At 40.2% G+C, this 19,793-nt stretch overlaps 1 protein-coding gene across 1 annotated transcript in view; it reads right to left on the bottom strand.

The window, feature by feature from the left end:
- Positions 1–3,987: 3,987 nt before the first annotated feature.
- The window catches only part of ERICH6 (glutamate rich 6), a 32,293-nt gene continuing 16,487 nt past the window's right edge, over positions 3,988–19,793 (bottom strand). Inside the window, exons 11-14 of the mRNA XM_087430395.1 lie at positions 14,841–14,926; positions 12,734–12,889; positions 9,826–10,054; positions 3,988–4,287 (exon numbers count right to left, since the gene is read on the bottom strand). Of these exons, the coding sequence (XP_087286521.1) occupies positions 4,024–4,287; positions 9,826–10,054; positions 12,734–12,889; positions 14,841–14,926 (735 nt within the window). The 3' untranslated portion in view covers positions 3,988–4,023. The remainder of the gene's footprint in view (positions 4,288–9,825; positions 10,055–12,733; positions 12,890–14,840; positions 14,927–19,793) is intronic.

Here is a 19,793-nt window from a genome sequence, read left to right as displayed (position 1 = left end):
CAGATACCGTTACACACACACACACATTGTTGGGAGGAAAACTTCCTCTACCAGCGAAGGTACTAATAGTTGGGGCCTGCGTATTAATCGACAACTGCCGGTTTGAGGATCACTGTCGAGTGGTTTACAATTCTCTGCTTTCAACTAGATTTTAGAAGAGTGAGTCATAAATTTCCCCTAAAATTTTACTTTCTATTTATCAAAATTTGTCATGTTGTTTTTATCAGTTATGTGCTTCTAGTAATTATAATAACACAAAAGAATTTTTTTGAACACTTAGAGCCTCAATATCATAGGAGATAAAGTTCAAAAGTTTTAAAATAAATATATACTTTTGTTGTCAAGAAGAATGAGCAGGTGATCAGTAATAGATATTCAGGCATAAAAATATATCACAATCCAATAAACTTCTTTGGAGGAAGTAAGTGTAAGTTCAAAAAGAAAAAAAGGAATGTTGTTGAAGAAGAGCTAGTTTCTATATTTAGATGGATCATGGTGGGTATCATGTTGCTGTGATATTTAGATTCCATTGGATTCACTTCAGAAAGTAATGTTTTATTTCACAATGTTGAGATTTACAATACATTGGAAATCATTTTCTTTGCAACTGCTCAAACTTGTGATGAATCATAGATGTCAACTGAAAAATGTGCGAGGGAGAACATGCATTAAAATTTTTTTGTGTGTGAGGAAGATTAGCCCTGAGCAAACATCCGATGCCAATCCTCCTCTTTTTGTTGAGGAAGATTGGCCCTGGGCTAACTTCCATGCCCGTCTTCTGCTACTTTATATGGGACGCCGCCACAGCATGGCTTGACAAGCAGTGCATCAGTGCCAGCCCTGGATCTAAACCTGCGAACCCCGGGCCATCAAAGCGGAGCGCGCGCGCTTAACCGCTGTGCCACCGGCCGGGCCCCCTACAATTTTTTTTAAAGGCATGAGAAAAGTTTGAAGATCACTGGTCTGGAAGGGTTGCTTTGTTTCCTTCTGGAGGGCCAAGGGCTGTTCCCTAGAATGTAATTTATTTTAAACCTTGTCTTTGTAGTCTAATAAAGCAGAAATTGATTCATACTCGACAGCTTCACCTGTTTTAGGATAAATAATGAACACTGCAGAACTTAAATATGTGCTTACGGAAATTGTGTGGATGTGCTATGCATAGCACTTTCTATCTGTAATCTCTTGTGAAGGAGAAACAAATATGTTTCTGTGGTACAAAGTTACTTTTACTATTGTTAATATAGCTTATTTTATAGTAATAATTAAATCATTCCATTCTGACATCAGCTTTCAGTTCCTATTCCTTAATCTAATTCTCTAACCTGACTCTGTAATCTATTTCTAATTCTATTAATCCTCAGAAGAAGGGTGGGTTTGTTCCCTGGTCTGTGTGAATGAGAGGCTGGGATCTCTGCACAGGCTTAGCCGGGTCTCTGTAATAATCACAGTGGTTCCCATCACTGAGCAGGGTTGACCGCAGGCGGCCCTGTACATATGTTCTCTCTAACGGTCACTACAACCCTGGGAAGTGGATCTTATCTTTCTCAGTTTACAGCTGAGAGAACTGGGGCTCCCGGAGGTTAAGTAGCCCAAGGGCACACAGCTAGTTGCTGGAGACCTGGGACCTGGCCCTGGGTTGTGTGACTGATGATTTCCACCTCAGCACCCTGCCTCTGGGGTCTGGCCCTGGGCAAAGAGCGCACAGGTGAGGAAGGAGGGAAGCACAGTGGGTGGGGTCTGAAGACCGGGGCTCACTTCCTAGTTCCACTCCATGGTTAGCTGTGAGGCCAAAGAAGTCACTTACCATCTTTCAGTCTTAATGTTGTTGAAAATTTGCAGGATTATGTGAGACTTAAACTGTAATGATTTGATTTTGTGGAATTGGGAATTGGGTTATGTTTTTCCATCTGTGTTGAATGAGGCCGTGAGTGGATTGTCAGAGCTTGGAAGCGTGTAGTATCCCTGCCTGGTTTCGGCATTGGAGAAAGAAGTCAGGTAGTGTGGACACAGGAAAACGCAGCACATCTTTTTAGATAGAGAAATATTCCCTGCGTGCATTCCAGATAAGCCTGAATTGAATGAACTCGGGTAGAGAACATCTAAATTGTTCACATAAAGCTCTGAACCTGGTCTCTATCTCTGGGGACTTACATAAGGGTAGAGTTAAAACACAAGAATTCAGTTTGTATTAAAGGAACGTCACTTCTTTGGATTAGGAGAAAAGAAATCTCTGAATTTCAGGCTTCGTGGCCTGATTCCCTACTGGCTTTCAAGGATTCAGTTAAAGCCTCTGCTGACTCACAGAATCTGCCCGAGAACTGCTTCAAATGTCTTTTCTACGTTTGCTCGCCTGCTTCTGGCTAGTCTTTTGAAAAAGGAACACAGAACAATTTTGGAATTAAAAATATATGAAGAACAATTAATGAAGGCCCATGAATGTACCACCTTGCTTAAGAAATAGTCCGAGCACCTGTGTGCATCGCCCCATCACAGACACGTCCAGTTGGGGCCCCAGCCTGGGACTCGACAGCTGTCACCCCAGGCCTGCCTTTGTACGTGTCCTGCATAGGGATGTCTGCTGAAGTGACACACGGCATTGCTTTGCCTGATTTAAAACTTTGTATAAATAGAATAATACTGAACGTATTCTGTCCTCTTGATTTTTTCATTCAAAGTGAAAATGTTTTTGAGGGTTGTTCATATTGATTCAGGTAGTTCTAGTTCATTCATTTTCACTGCTGGATGGAATTCCACCGTATGAATATACCATGTCTTAGTTCACTCATCAATGAAAAGGAAGAGGCAAAAGGCAAAAATAGAGAGACCTTTAGCATCGATCAAGACATGAGTCCAGGAGCCTCTTTTTCACTAAGATAACAGTGGAGATTAGTAAGAGTGAAATGAAAAAATAATCAAATTGAATCCTCAGCGTTAACACAGTTCCTAAAAAGCAAGCTAATGAAAGGCAAAAACAAAAAAAAAAAGGTGGAGAATGGATTAATACCACGAGACAGGCCCTCTGTCTCCCGGGAGCTCAGGGCCTCCTGCTGCCCGGCACTCAGCCCTCCCGGGTACCCCATGCTTCCACCTCCTCCTAGCCCTTGCGCTGCCTCCGTGCACGTCCTTGGGTGGCGCTCAGGAGGAAAACGGTATGATTGAGTACTTCACGCTAAGGGTGAATAGTGGATAGGCTTATTCCCTCTTCTTGCACATTAGCACCAAGTACGGAATTGACTATAAAGAATAGCCTCGAAAACTACATTTCTTCCCCTCCCAAAGAACGGAACTGAGAAGTCCGGGGAAATTCAGGAGAGGCAAGGTTCGGGCGCTTCAAGGCCATTTTTAGCATTCTCCACATCCAACTCTCAATTCTGCTTTCTGCTCTAAAGCAGTGTTATTGAGCAGAAGATACTGGTCTGGGCTGTCACTGCAGGCTCAGCAACATCCCTCCTCCATCCCCTCGGAAGGGGAAATACGTGATATTCCATAATCCTTTGCCAGCCGTTTCCATTATGACAGTTCTCCGGTGAGAGGCGCCTGCCTGCGGTTTGTGGGGCGGGAGAGAAGCGGCAGCCACCCTTCATCTCCGGGAGAAGGGATGGACATGTGGGTAGAGGGCAGGTTCTGTTACCCCTGACCCCACTGTGAGGCTGCGGCTCTGGCAGAAGAGCCCCGCCCCTCTCTCCCCACGGCCCCTGAGGTTCCTTCACTCCCAGATGTCCTGAGAGCCAGCAGGGGTTTGCCCGCGGCCTTCGCTCTCCAGCCTCTCCCATGGTTTGGGAAGCGTCTGACCCCTCCCTGCCTTCTGTGTTCCTGGTGGAACTCTGCCTCTTTGGTCACTTTGGCTGATTTGCGCATCCTCTGGTGTCCCGAACGTGAGTTGTTTAGTTTTCCCACCAAACTCAGGACGTGTTTTCAATTTATAATAAAGTATATTTCATAGTCATTTTATACACTTTTCTTGAAATCTCCCACACCCGCTCTCAAAAAAACTCAACAAAACAAATGGAAACACCATCATTCTTAAATTTTTTCATTTATTATAGCTGCTATTGTTGTTATCATATCTTGCTTTATACCGGAATTGTGACAAAGGGCCATTAGTTTTAGAGAAAGTGAAGAAAGGTAGGAAGGTTGCTCTAATTTTTTCCAAACCTGGCTGGAGGGAAAATTCACACATCCTTCAAGTTTATGAAACAGGCGTCGAATCTTGATTAAACTGGCCAGCAGAAAGAGGTCATCCCCATTCAGGTGCCGGAGAACTGGAATCTCCTCAGGCTTTGGTACCTTTTCAGCAAAGAGAAAGAGAAGGGAAGCTCGGGGTCCAGTAGAGGAAATGGTGACTGCAGCCCCGGGGGAGGTGAGGGGAGGCGTGTGGGGGCACTAATTTGGGGTTGAGTCCGTGAGTCTAATTATCCATAAACAGGGGCAGTAGTGTTCTTCTAATCTGAACGAGGAATGAGCTGAAATGCTGTGGAGGCTGGAGAGACTAGAGCAGGCCAGACCCAACGGAATTTGGATACTTGCAAATGCTTACAATTTACCCAAGTAATTTAAGCAGCACACGCTGAGGGACACGAAGATGCCGCGCACACAGCCCCTGCCCTGGGAATGCCCAGTGAGGGGAGCGTGGCGGGAGCTGGCCTGGAGGCTGGGAAGGCACGGAGGGGCGGCCTTCCTCGGAGCAGGTAGCACCTGAGCTGGTTTTCAAGAAGGGCCAGGATGACTAACACTCCTTCCTTCTCCTAAAACGTGCCCCTACCTCCAGGAGGCCCTTCCACGTTAACCTCTCCATGACCCTTCCTCGGCCTCTGCGCTCCCCACTGCCTCTCAGCCTTTGGTGATTCAGGCTGATGTTGTCTCCTTGCAGCTGCAGGACAGTGAATCTGTTAGGACAGTCTTGCCTGAGGTGTTTCCAGTCGGTGGCTTCCGGACCAGCCTGGGAGGGGCGTCTAGCCTCGGTGGGCGGGTTAAAGGCAAGCTGAACCACTACCTTCTGCAAGCGCAGTGACCACTTACCTGCGGAAGACACGGGAACTCAGGGCACCTTTCTGCACTTTCATCCCTCCTCTCATCGGAAGGGAGGGAGGGAGGGAGGGAGGGGGGAGTATAAGATGGATGGATAACGAAGAATGGGTCAGCATTTTTAACCTCCCTTCAATCCCGTAAAATGACAGAAAACTTGTTTGGAGAGTAAATCAATAATGGTTCTAGGAAATAGGAAAGATTTTTCATTAGCAGGAATAATCTTAAGGAATTCCTAAAAATCAAAAAGCAGATGGGACTGCTATATCCATAGAGAGAGAAATGACCAAATGAAACCACGAAACCCAAACACACACATTCTGAGCTCAAAGTCAACGTGAGTGAGAAGCAGCAGCGGCCCTGAGGTAAATACTAGGATGACTGGTTGGGAGGCGGCCCCGCGCCGTCCTTCTGTGTTGAGCAGTGGTGCCCACAGGCTGGGCTGGAGCCTGGCACTGGGGCCGGCCTTCTGCCCTCCACAGCACATGCCACTTCACAGTTATCAGAAACAAACTTCGGCAAGCAGAACATGCAGAAAAACAGGGATTCTCAAATACAAAAATGAGCACACAACCAAGAATCACCAAATAGTTGGGGAAATTTGAGGCCATGAAAGAGAGGCACCAGATTTACCTATCAGTGATACCAATGCTCAAGCAAACAGAATTAGTAGCCAGAGGAAGACTTTAGAATATATATAATTAATATTTTCTGAGAGATTTGAAAGAATTATTGTCAAGGAAAAGAAATAACTAGAAGACTTGGAAGTTGATTCTATGCAAATAGAAAAAAGTTATGTTACCAATTGTAGAGTAACCATTAAAATATAATGTATTAAAAGATTGAGTGTTATATTGAGGAAAGCAACAAAATCCAGTTTTAGGCTGTTTGCAAGAGACACATCTAAGTCAAAATTACATAAAAAGGTTGAAAATGAAAAGATGAAAAAAATGTACCCAGCAAATGCTAACTTTTAAAAGAAAGCAGGGGTAGCAATTTAACATCAGATGGAATAATATTTAAGGCAAAGACCATTAATAAAGAAATTAGGAATAATACATACTGATAATGTGACCTTTTTTTTGTTAAAATAAACACAAAACCCCTCACTGATACACTGGTCAATAACGGGCACAGCTGAAGAGCCAGCGGGTGAGGGGGAAGATGGAGTCACGGGGTGAAAGGAACAGCTCACAAGAAGACAGTCAGCATCTTTAACTTCCTAACCACAGAGCCTCAAGACACACAAAGCAAAACCTGATGGAAATGGTAGGAAAAATGGACAAAGTCACAATCATATTGGGAGACTTGCATACATTTCTCAGAAATAAACCAACAATATAAAAAGAAAAGGATATACAGAGAAGTGTGAACAGAACAATTAAACATATACAGTTTTGTGCCAACAAACAATACACTTTTGGGGGGGGTCAAATATACATGGAACAGTCATAAAAACTATGTAATCAACCACAAAGAAAATATCAATACATGTGAAGCAGCAGGGAAAAGATGCAAACCATACTTCTCGACCACTTAGAAATTAACAAGGAAAGGATAGTACATTTTTTTTATCTATTTGAAAATTCAATAACTACTGAGTTGAAGAAATCAAAATAGAAGTCATAAACTCTTCAGAAGTGAGAGAAAATGAGAGCGCTACAAACCAAAACCTGTGGCAGATGGCCAAAGAGGCCCTTGGAGTGCCAGGGTGGAGGTGGGGAGAGGGAGCTGCCGGGTTCCACAGGATGGTGGGGAAAGGACTGTGAGCAGAAACCCGGGGAGGTGAGGCAGCAGCTATGTGCTAAATGGGAGAGGAATGTTTTAGATTGGGAATAACAAGTGCAGAAGCCCTGTGGCAGGGACCTGTCTGGTATGGTCCAGGCACAGCAGAAAGGCCAGCACGGCTGGAGCAGGTACGTGAGGAAAGAGTGCCGCAGAGGGGCTCTTAAAAGAAGGAAGTCCAGACCACTGCAGTATTGTCTTTTATAGGACCTTGGCTTTTACTCTAAGATTGGAAGCCACTGGACAGTTTTGACCAGACTTATGTTTTCAAAGTATCACTCCAACTATTGTACTGGAATAGACTTTGGGAAGACCAGAAGCAGGGAGACTCATTAGGAGGCTGTTGTAATCGTTTAAACAAGTGATGGAATAGGTACAAGAGGCAGACCAGGGTGACAGTCTTGGAGGATGTGAGGAGTGTCAGAGTCTGGAGATAGACTGGAGTCGAGTTTACAGGTCTTGCAGATCATGGATGTGGGGTCATGAAAGAGAGGAGGATGACTACTCCAAAGTTGTTGGCCTGAGCAACTGAAAGATGCAGCTGCCGCTTTCTGAGACGGAGAAGAGTGGGCTGGAGCAAGCTTTCAAATCTAACTTTGCTATGTTAAGTTTTTAATGCCCTCTTAGACACTCAAATGGAGACGTAGGGCTGGAATCAGAGATTTACAAGTCTAGAGTTCATGGAGGATCCACCTGGAGAGAAAATGAAAGGGTAACCCGCACATGGACGGTATTTAAGGACAGGAGGCTCAATGAGATCACCTGGGAAGTGAGTGTAGACAGAGAAGAGAGGAGCCCAAGGAAGCCCTGGGCCCCTCAACATTGAGAAGAGGGGAGGGAAGAAAACCCACAGAGAAAAATGAGAAGGAACAGCCCCCGCAGTGCAAGGAAAATGAAGGGAGAGCAGTGTCCTGGAAGCAAGGGAGCAGTGCTGCCAGGAGGAGGGAGTGAGCAGCTGGTCCGATGCCACCGAGAGGTCACTGGATTCTGCATAAATTAACTATAGTACATGTGGAATATTGTGGAGCAATTAAAAGAAAAACAGACAAATATGCTTGGAAATGTAGAGATGGACAAACCTTTAATACTTGTTAAGTGGAAAACGAAAACAAATAGAACCCCCCCCAACAGTACAGTCAGAATAGTATGGTCCAATTTTTATTAAAAAAAAGATGTACGTGAATAATTTATGAATACAGAGAAAAGAGAAATACAAGCCAAATTTTGGGAGGCGATTTCCATTGGGAAGGGGGCAGAATTGAAGAAAGGATGATTACTCTCTATTTTTCTATATGATTTGAATCTTCAAATAGGAGAATGTTCACGTCACTTTTGTAATTTTAAAAAACTCAAAGAAAGGGTGATCAAGAGGATGAGGAGAATGAGAAAAGTAAAAACTTTCAACACCAAATTCTTTCTTTTGCATCAAAATGCTCTTTTTCTGATTAAAATTCATTTCTAAGGGGGAGGGAGAGCATTTTTTGCATTTTTGGTAAGAATGCATTTACCTAAATGTAATGTACCCAAAGGAAGCTATCTTGCATATTTCTAACTGAGGAAGAAGCTTTTCTGGAGCCTAAACAGCTGACTGCAGTGGCCAGACTGACAGTAGCGAGGCTAGAGCTTAGCACACTGTAGACCCTCCCTCTGTGTGGTCTAATCGGAAGTCTCCCTTCTGTTTGGCGTTTACGAGATATTCCTGCCCGTGCTGAATGCTGAGGTCATATTTCCTCTTACTAAAAGTATAGACTTTCTAGAGGTTGAAGACACCTTGAAGTTTGGAGCCATCTCTTTCTTTAATAATTGATGAAAGAAGGTCCTCAGAGTTTAAGGGACTTGTTCAAAGTCACACACTGTATATGCTACATATGTACTATATGGATACACACAGACCTCTATTTATATCTGTTTCTACAGATTTCAGCTTGGCTGAGGTGTAACTGACAAACTCCATGTCTTTAGGATTGAGCTGTCCTTTCCTGAGTACTTAGTTGGTGTCAAGCACAGGCCAAGAGCTATGCATTCTTACTGAATCTATAAGGTGGGAATCATTAGCCCCATTTCATAGATGAGGGAGGTCAAGTTCACCACTTAACTAAGTGGCAGAGTTGAGGTCTGAAACTACCTCTCTATAACCTGAAGTCCATGTTCTTAACCATCGCGTGGTATTGCCCATCACCGAGAGTGCACTCTGGGCTGTGTCCCGGGCGGGATGCAGGAATCAGAGATTCTGTCCTCAGGAGCTCACTGTCCAGTAGGGGAGGTGGCCATGAAGGCAAATAAGGCAGCATGGTTCAGCAAGCACAGGGACAGAGGTGAATACACCAGACAGCTTGGAGAAGGACATGACCCACCCCGACTGGGCAAAGGGCTAGGAGGTCTGGGCAGCGTCTCCAAGGAGATGGGGCTTATGCTTGGTCTTGAACATGGTTAGAACCCAGGTCTCCTGGCTCAGCCCAGGGCTTTCTACTATAGCATGGAGAAAAACAAACACAATACAAAATCCTAAAGCCAAACCCCCAAAGCAGCACTACTCAGTCACAGAGTAAACCGTCAGTAAATGTCACTTGGATCCAGGTCGGAACTAAAAGGAATTTCTGAGGAAGAAGAGACAATTAATAAGGCTGCCTCAATTCCATATGAAACTCACTATGTGTTTGTTTCTTCCTTGAATTACAAAATTTTTTGTGGACAGTAGATTATAAAATATAATCTATCAGTAATAACACTAACAAAAGTTATTTTACTCTTATTATTCTTTCTTTTTAATAATTTTATTTATTTTTCCCCCCAAAGACCCAGTAGATAGGTGTACGTCATAGCTGCACATCCTTCTAGTTGCTGTACGTGGGACATGACCTCAGCATGGCCGGAGAAGCGGTGTGTCGGTGCGCGCCCGGGATCTGAACCTGGGCCGCCAGCAGCGGAGCACGTGCACTTAACCGCTAAGCCACGGGGCCAGCCCATACTCTTATTATTCTAAATGCTTTAAACCGTTTTTAAAAATGTACCTACCTTCACTTTGGTTCCGACACTGATTCTTGCCTGTTGGCCCATTGCTAGAAAAGTGATTGAAATCTTGTCTTGTTCTACGATGCGAACTCCAACATAATGGTTCAAAGCCAGGAAGACAGGTTTAAATGAAACAAAGGGTGAGGAAGCAACAGAACTTGACCAATTCCAAGCCCTCACTCTGTTGCCAGCTTGATCAAAATATTGACCTCCCAAGATATTGATGTATACCCTGGGCGGAAATGAAATTAAAAATCATAAACAGTAACATTGTAATTCAACCTTGAAATTAGCCCTGTCACTTGCTGTTTATGCTAGCCAATAGCATACGAATGGTGGTAAACCTCAGGAAATCTTAGGAGTGAAAATACCGTGACTGAATTCTATACTAATTTGAGGTACTGGGTCCAATTCAAGAACTATTGATAAACCAACATGGGTCCAAAGGATGGAACCAGGACGGTAAAGGAGTCTGGAAAATTCTGTGCTGAGAAGGATGAAGAGGAAGCAGGGAAGGTTTAGTCTGGACAAGAAGAAATACAGGAGAGCAGGCTATACCTTAAAGAGGGAGAAGGCCAGGGCTGAGATTTTCCCCATGCCGAAATGAAGACCAGTGGGTGTAAATGCTGGGGAAGGCCAAATTGGCCTCAGTACAATAGTGCTGTTTTCTAATAGCACCCAGCAACTGGGAGCCAGGAGTCCTTCTAGGAGGCCCCTCACCAGAGCTGGGTGTGGGCAGGAAAGGCTCAGGGAACATCTCTGAGGTCACTGGTGGAGAAGAGCTCTGCCACAGAGTAGAAGGTGGAACTTAAGCCACCTGAGCCTCCCCCATCTCCTAGCGTCACCAATGCCACATCTTACTACCTTCCATACAAGTTAGCCCTGCACAGTTTGAGGTCTAGTGGCACTAATGACTGCCATTCTACTCAATTATCTCCTCATGCTCTCTCATCCTCTTCCAACTTGCATCTCCATCTGTTTCTTTTTTTTGTGAGGAAGATCAGCCCTGAGCTAACATCCAATGCCAATCCTCCTCTTTTTTTTTGCTGAGGAAGATTGGCCCTGGGCTAACATCCGTGCCCATCTTCCCCTACTTGATATGGGACGCCGCCACAGCATGAGTTGACTAGTGGTGCGTCGGTGCATGCCCAGCATCCAAACCTGTGCACCCCGGGCCGCCAAAGTGGAGCGCGCGCACTTAACCGCTGCGCCACCTGGTCGGCCCCATCCATCCCTTTCTTGAGGAGAGAGAATAGGAACGGCTCCAGGTACTTAGAAAGTTGGCTTAATTTGATAGTGAATTATTTCTTTAAAGCTAGATGAATTGGCCATGAGGGCCCCCTAAAGTAAGATGACTAACATCTTATTTCCCAGTTTTAGTGGCAGTAATCTAATAGCAAAAGTACAAATGAGAAATTGAGGTGATTATCTTATTGTAACTGGGAAGAGGGAGAGCTAGTTTTAGTTTTATCTTGAAATGTGGGTGAAAGTAATATTTTGGCTAAAATTATCCAGATAGATTGTTTATTTAATAAACATTCTTTGAGTCTGTACCGTGTACAGATACCTGCCATGTACTGGCAAAGATTCAGGGTGTGCCTTCAAGGAACTTCAGTCCAGCAGGGGAGAGGCAGCTAAAAGGGGCTATGAGAGCATCAAGGAGTCATGTCAGACGGCCCAGGAGTTCAGCTGGTGGGTCAGGAGGCTTCATTGGCAAGGGAAAAGTTCTAAAAACCAATGATTATCTGGTGACAATTAATATAGTGCCCCACCAAATGTAATACAGAATTGCTATTGAACCCTGAGGGATAAGTAGAAATTCTCCAATATACATGGGGGTAATGGATTGACTACTGCTTTGGTCTAAAAAACACAAATAGCGCTCTGTGTCCTAACTCTCTCAAGTACTGGAAGTGTCCAAACTTTGTCAATTATTGCCAGAGTTTCTCAAGATGAGATTGTTGTACCTGTAAATAACTTAAAGGGAGAGAATATCTCTTTCTGAAAAGCCCAAAAAGTTTAAATTGTAAAGTTAGAACCCAAATTTCACTTTCGCAGGCTAAATGAAATAATTCAAAGTCACAGAGTATGTAAGTTGGTAGATCAAAATGGGATCAGGATCTTAATTTCTCTAGAGATTTTGTTTGTATGTTATTGTTGTTGATTGTGGCTTTAGGAAGCTTACTGGTTAGGAAAATATCTCAAACAACAAGAACACAGCGCAGCAGCTGTCCACCTCAAATTATTTCCCTAGACAAGGCTGTATGACATTATCAGGGCACAGGCTCTAGAGAGACTGCCTGGGCTCAGATCTCAAATTCCTATGGTGACCATATAATTTATTTAAAGATCTTTTTTCTAATATTGAAGTTGTATAGTTTATATTTTCTTGCTGTTATATAGAGAGAGAATATAATGAGCTTTGTTCTATGTGGTTACCTGGGATTTTTCCACTGAGAAGCATATGGAATAGCATAAATCAAAAATTTCTCTGAATTGAACATTATTATCTAAAAACCACTAACAAATGAATCTTCTTAAAGCCATTTTTACCATTTCAAAGGAAAAACAAAACTTCCAGTTATAAGATGAATAAGTTCTGGGGATCTAATGTACAGCATAGTGATTATAGTTAATAATACTATATTATATACTTGAAAGTTGCTAAGAGAGTGTAGCTTAAATGTTCTCAACACAGAAAAGAAATGGTAACTATGTGGCATGATGCAGGTGTTAGCTAATGCTATGGTGATAATCATTTGCAATATATAAGTATATCAAATCAACACGTCATACACCTTCAACTTACACAATGTTATATGTCAATTATATCTCAATAAAGTTGGAGAAAAAATAAAATTTCACAAAACCCAAAAAACAAAATGGCAGCAGGAGGAACCCGGAAGCCTACCAGACATTTCCATTGGGATGATAGCAGGAACTTCTGCCAGAAGAATCCAGCACTCCCAGGATCGCAGGGTTAGTGGGCATGTCATCTTGGACTATACAAGTGAAACCATTTATCTTGTTGGGCACTCGAATGATGGCTAGGTTTCCAGATGGATAGCTGAGATCAGATAAGGTCATTTGAGTTGTTCTAATGGTCCTTGACTATTCTGGGAATAAATTTAATTTATGAGAGAGCCCTTTGAAGCTATAAAGCATTTTGAAAATGGGAGGTACTGATATTACAAAAGGATTTTATGCTTTTTATGTGGATCAAAATATATTTATGAGACATAAAAATCCTCAACAAAATATTAGCAAATGGAATCTAGCAACATATAAAAAGGATTATGTACCATGGCAAAGTGGAGTTTATCCCAGGAATACAAGGTTGGTTTAACACCTGAAAATCAATTAATGAAATATACCATATTGATAGAATAAAGAACAAAAACACATGATCATCTCAACAGACACAGAAAAAAACCCAATACTTTTTCGTGATAAATGACTCGATGAACTAGGAATAGAAGGGAACCTTCCAAACTTGATAAAGTGTCTAACAAAAACCCACAGCTAACGTCATTCTTAACGTTTTCCCTCTAAGATCAGGAACTAAACAAAAATGTCCACTCTCCCCACTTCTATTCAACATTGCACTGGAGGTTCTAATCAGGGAAATTTTATGAAAGAAAAAGAAATGAAAGGCATCCAAATTGGAAATGGAAAAAGTAAAACTATCTCTATTTGCAGATGACATGCTCTTCTATATAGACTATCCTGAGGATTCCACAAAACAATATATTAGGACTAACAAACTAGTTCAGCAGAGTTGTAGGCTACAAGATCAAGAGATAAATATAAACTGTATTTCTATACACTAGCAGTGAAAATTCTGAAAATGAAATTAAGAAAATAATTCCATTTACAATAGCATCAAAAAGAATAAAATGAAGATATTCCACTAACTGTTAATACCCACTCCTCTCTAAGCTGATCAGAAGTCCAGAGGTGAAGTAAACACAAGACTGATTCTGAACCATTCTGAAAATCAGCCACAGCCTTCCAGAAAGATAAGAAGAATGAAAGCCAGGGCATGAAAAGATAACTAATAATAAAAGTTGGGGAAGTTATTTAAAATTTATGGATATAATTAAAACAAAATCTACACTCTTTCTCATAGAGTCTAGAGAACTAAAAGTTCATGACACTTCCTATGCCATGAAAGTCACTTTTCTGGTTTATTATTGGTGTTCGACTAAACATTTAGGAAACTATGACTAAAAATGACTTTCTCCTACAAAGTGTGGCCTTCAGTTCACCAAAAAGCCCTCCTCATTTCATAGTTTTTTTTTTAGTTTCTTTGAGATATTGAATGGCCTTCATATAGAAATATCAAATGGCCTGGCCATCAGGGAGAAGTTCAAGTGATCAATAACTTAGTGTTCCGTAAAATGGATATTGAATTTTTGTATTAAAAAGTAACGTGCCCCTCACGGATGTGTGAACTGGTACACATTCTCTGGGGGCAAAATCTACCTCAGCTTTAAAATATCCATAACTTCCTACCCAGAATTTCTACCCCTAGGCGTTTAATTCAAGGAAATAAGTGATAAGTATGCAATGAAGTATGCACAAAGCTGTTCATTTAGCTGTTGTATATACTAGCAAAAATTGTGAAACCAGCTTTGTTCAGGAATAGGGGATAGTTTAAATGAATTATAGTATATCCCTATAATGAAATACCATGTGGTTATCAAAAGAGTGTTATATCTCTATATTTATTGCATATTATATACTCATAACGTTATTTGTTGTATAATACTATTGTGTAAACTGGGCAAGTTACAAAATATGAATAACTAGTTGAAGAATTGATTTTTAAAGAATTATATATATGCTTGTAGAAAAAAGGAAGGAAAGATACATGAAAAGATGTTAACAGCTTTTCTCTGGGTGGTGGGATTTGGGGGTAACATCTATTATTTCTTTATATTTTTCTACATATTTTTCCTTTATCTTTTTGTGAAGAAATAAACCTAATGGAAATAACTTGTTGAAAGAAAGGATACAATATTTGCATTGTCCCATCTGGAAAGGAAGTCAGAAACTTGCTCCCATGCTTGTAATGCTTCTCTAAAAGCTCGTTGCTCACACTCTACACGCCGCAGAACGTAAAAGGACACATAATTGTTTCAGACACAACACATTCAGTATGACTACAACGCACATACTTTGCTTGCTAGACAGTGATACAAACCACTTCTTACTTTAAATTTTGGGCCCTGCTTCAGCGACAGGAACAATCCTTAAGGAATCCATAAAGATGGTCCCTAACCCCTGCAGAAGATAAAAACTTTCCAGCAGAAATCTGACATTACATGTCTGTTTGAAGGTGTTTTTTTTTTTTTTAATTTTTAATTTATACACATATTACTGTAAAAACAAAAGAAGATAAAAACCAGCCCCAGCACAATGGAAATATTCTATATCCTGATTGTAGTGGTGGTTACATAACTGTCAAAATTCATAGACCTGTACATCTAAAAAAGGTGAATTTTACCGTATATAAATTATAATTCAGTAAGCTGACTTTAAACTTCAGGATAAGGTGCAGCATCTGGTGTCTGTTCAAGGTCGCTCTTGAAGTTCATTTGAGCAAAACACTAGTGGAGTATGAGAGGATGAAGAAAGACATACAGGGAGATATTCCTTCTTATATCTCCAATTTTAACTACTTTATATATAATTTTCAATAGGGAGATGAATTTGTACCCAATAATGTTTTACAATAAACTAAAGATTCGATTTAATTCTACTTATTCCTAATCTTGAATTGTAATAAAATGGATACAAGAATTCCTAGGGCTAAACAGTGAAAATTTAAATTGTCATGTAAATGTTGCCATTTATTTTGGAAGATAATACATTTTTTCACTTTTAGGAATTATGAATATGAAATATATTCAGGTAAGTGCTAAAACATGCTATTTTGTTAATGAGTAATTATAAAACGAACACTGATGTTATCACCGTCCAGATCAAGAAAGAGAGCAACGCTGATATCTCGAAGCCCCCTGCCCTGCCTGTCTACCCCAAAGTCAATATCCTTCCTTCCTAGACACAGCCATTGGTCTGATTTCATAGTACTTTCCTTGCACTTTTATAATTCCTAAACAATACAGTTTAATTTTTCCCGTTTTGAATTTTGCATTAATGGAATCACATGTTATGTATTTTGTTTCTTTCTGTCGACATTATGTTTGTAAGATTCATACACGTCCCAGTGTGTAGCTGTAGTCCAATAACTTTCAGTTGTGTATAGTAGTCCATTGCAGGAATTTATCACTATTTATTTATGCCTTCTATTGTTAATGGATATTTGGGTGGTTTCCAGTTTGGGGCTATTATAAAAAATGATACCGTGAACATTCTCATGCATGGATGCTGGTACCCAGTTCCTCTTGATATTATACCCAGAAGTGAAACTGCTGAATCCCAAGAGATGCCTGACTTCCACTTTACTAGATGATGACAAAATGATTTCCAAGCTGTTGTACCAATTTACGTTCCAGTGGAGGCAAAAAACAGCGACTGTTCTTGCTCTGTATCCTTTCCAACACTCCATGCCAGCACACTTGACTTTTTTTTTCCCCCAATATGGCAAGTATGTACTGATCTCTGCCTGTGGTTTTACTTTTCCTTTCCCAGGTTACTAATGAGGTTGAGCACATTTTCACATGTTCATTGACGATTTGAATTTTCTCCTTTGAGAAATGTCCAAGTTCTTTTGGCCCATTTTTCTATTAGGTAGACTTTTTTTCATGTTGATTTATAAAAATTCTTTATATGTTTAGGATACGAGCCCTTTGCCTGTCGTACGTGCTGCAAATATTTCTCCTTTCTTGGCTTGTCTTTCACAATTTTAATTTTAATTTATCAAATCCTTTATGGATACTGCTTTTTTTCATTGGTTAGTAAATCTTTCCCTAACCTGAGATAATAAAGCTATTCTCCTATATTAAAGAAGTCTTTGTAGTTTTTCATTGAGGTCTTTAATCCACATGGAATTGATTTTTATGTATGATGTGAGGTAATAGTTCCAATTTCATTTAAAAAAATATATAGATACTCGATCATCCCAGCGCTATGTATTGAAAAGATTCTCCTTTCTCCATTATTGTGCAGTGCCACTGCTCTCATAAATCAGATGTTTATGCGTGCATAAACATGTCCAGTGATTCTGGACTCGATTCTGTGTCATGGATTTCTTTGTTTATCCTGCCTCAACATTATTACCCTGTCTTAATTACTATATTTTGTAAAAGATCTTAATATCTGGTAGAGCATGTTTCCCTCCCTCCCAGCCTTCTTCTTGTTCCAGAATGTCTGGGATATTCTAGGTTCTTTATATTTCCACATGATTTTTAGAATCAACTTGTCAAGACCTCCTTTCCCCCAACAAACACAAATAGACAATCTTAATTTGAACTGCAATTGCATTGCATCTATAGATCAATTTGGGAAGAATGTCATCTTTAAAATATTTAATCTTCTGATCCATGAAGATTAGGTCAAATTTGTTAAATGAGTTATTCAAATATTCTATTATATTATTGCTTTTTTTTGGGGGGGTCTAATAGTCCTCTTAATTATTGAGAAAAGTAGGCTAAAGTATCCCATTATGATTATGGATTTAAAAATTTTTCCTTTTACTTTTGTGACATTTTGCTTTCTATAATTTTGAGGCTATGTTAACATGGAAAAACATATTTTGTAATGTTATATCTTCCTGGTGGATTAAACTTTTATCATTATGAAGTACTCCTCTTTATCTCTAGTAGTGCTCTTTAGAATTTTCATTATATATATCGTTTTTATTTATTTATATTTAATCTTTCTTTTTGATTTTTGAAGGTGTTCATTTATTTATTTATTTATTTTATTGTGGTGACATTGGTTTATAACATTGTATAAACTTCAGGTGTACATCATTATACTTCTATTTCTGCACGGATTACATCATGTTCTCATGTTCACCACCCAAATACTAATTATAATCCATCACCACACACATGTGCCTAATCATCCCTTTCACCCTCCTCCCTCCTCCCTTCCCCTCTGGTAACCACCAATCCAATCTCAGTCTCTATGTGTTTGTTTGCTGTTGTTTTTATCTACTAATTATTAGTGAAATCATATGGTATTTGACCTTCTCCCTCTGACTTATTTCACTTTGCATAATACCCTCAGTGTCCATCCATGTTGTCACAAATGGCTGGATTTCATCGTTTCTTATGGCTGAGTAGTATTCCATTGTGTATATATACCACATCTTCTTTATCCATTCGTCCCTTGATGGGCACTTAGGTTGCTTCCAAGTCCTGGCTATCGTGAATAACGCTGCAATGAACCCAGGGGTGCGTGTATCTTTACGCATTGATGTTTTCACGTTCTTTGGATAAATACCCAGCAGTGGGATAGCTGGATTGTATGGTAGTTCTATCCTTAATTTTTTGAGGAATCTCCATACTGTTTTCCATAGTGGCTGCACCAGTTTGCACTCCCACCAGCAGTGTATGCGAGTTCCCTTCTCTCCACGTCCTCTCCAACACTTGTTTCCTGTCTTGTTAATTATAGCCATTCTGACGGGCGTGAGGTGGTATCTCATCGTAGTTTTGATTTGCATTTCCCTGAGAGTTAATGATGTTGAACATCTTTTCATGTGCCTGTTGGCCATCTGTATATCGTCTTTGGAGAAATATCTGTTCAGGTCTTTTGCCCATTTTTTAATTGGGTTGTTAGTTTTTTTTGTTGTTGAGATGTATGAGTTCTTTATATATTTTGGAGACTAACCCCTTATCAGATATATGGTTTGCAAATATGTTCTCCCAATTGTTAGGTTGTCTTTTTGTTTTGTTGATGGTTTCCTTTGCTGTGCAGAAGCTTTTTAGTTTGATGTAGTCCCATATGTTTATTTTCTCTATTGTTTCTCTTCCCCAGTCAGACACGGTGCTTGAAAATATGTTGCTAAGACTGATGTCAAAGAGCGTACTGCCTATGTTTTCTTCTAGAAGTTTCATAGTTTCAGGTCTTACATTCAAGTCTTTAATCCATTTTGAGTTAATTTTTGTGTATGGTGTAACATAATGGTCTCCTTTTATTTTTTTGCATGTGGCTGTCCAGTTTTCCCAACACCATTTGTTGAAGAGACTTGCCTTTCTCCATTGTATGTTCTTGGCTACTTTGTCAAAAATTAGCTGTCCATAGATGTATGGGTTTTATATTTAATCTTTTTGTATCCTTATATTTTAAATGTGTCTCTTGTAAACAGTACATGGTTGAATTTTTTCTATTTTAAAAAAGTTGTCTGACAGTCTTTATTAACTGGAGTGTTCAGTCTGTTTACATATAATATAGTTACTGACTTTCCTTGATGGTTTCTATTTGTCCCCTGCTATGTGTTTTTCTTTTCCCTTATCCTTTCTTGTCTTTTGGGGGTATTTAAAATAAGTTATTCTATTTTTTGCTCTATCTCTTCTAGGTTGGAAGTTATACTCTCTGCTTCTGTTACTTTTCTGGCTACCCAGAAAAGTAGTAGTAAAAATTGTAGTAGTAAAAAGTAGTAGTAAAAATTGTTTCTGGCAAGCAAACAATTTATCAAAGTCTGAAGTTAAGCTATGTATTTGCCCTTCTCCCAAAGCAAGGACTTTACAACACTGTAACTGCATTTAGCCTCCTTCCAATCATGTACTATTTCATCATGCGTTTTTATTCTAGACTGCTTTTTGAAACTCCATGAGCCATTATTATTATTATTATTATTATTATTATTTTATCAGCCAACTTTTAGTTTAATCCATATATACCATTTACCACTTTCTTTGCTCTTCATCTTTCTTGAATTTCAAACTGTCCAACTACACAAAGAACATTCTTTAGAATTTCCTTTAGTGTGGAGCTACTAGTGACACACTCTCTTTGTTTTTGCCAGACAATGTCCTTTTTGGGCACATTGTCTTGAA

The sequence above is a fragment of the Ceratotherium simum genome, chromosome 5 (genome assembly GCF_057802395.1).
Source record: "Ceratotherium simum simum isolate JZ-2026a chromosome 5, ASM5780239v1, whole genome shotgun sequence".
Taxonomy (NCBI): domain Eukaryota; kingdom Metazoa; phylum Chordata; class Mammalia; order Perissodactyla; family Rhinocerotidae; genus Ceratotherium; species Ceratotherium simum.
Note: the sequence above shows the minus strand (reverse complement) of the source record. Positions and strands in the feature narration are given on the sequence as shown.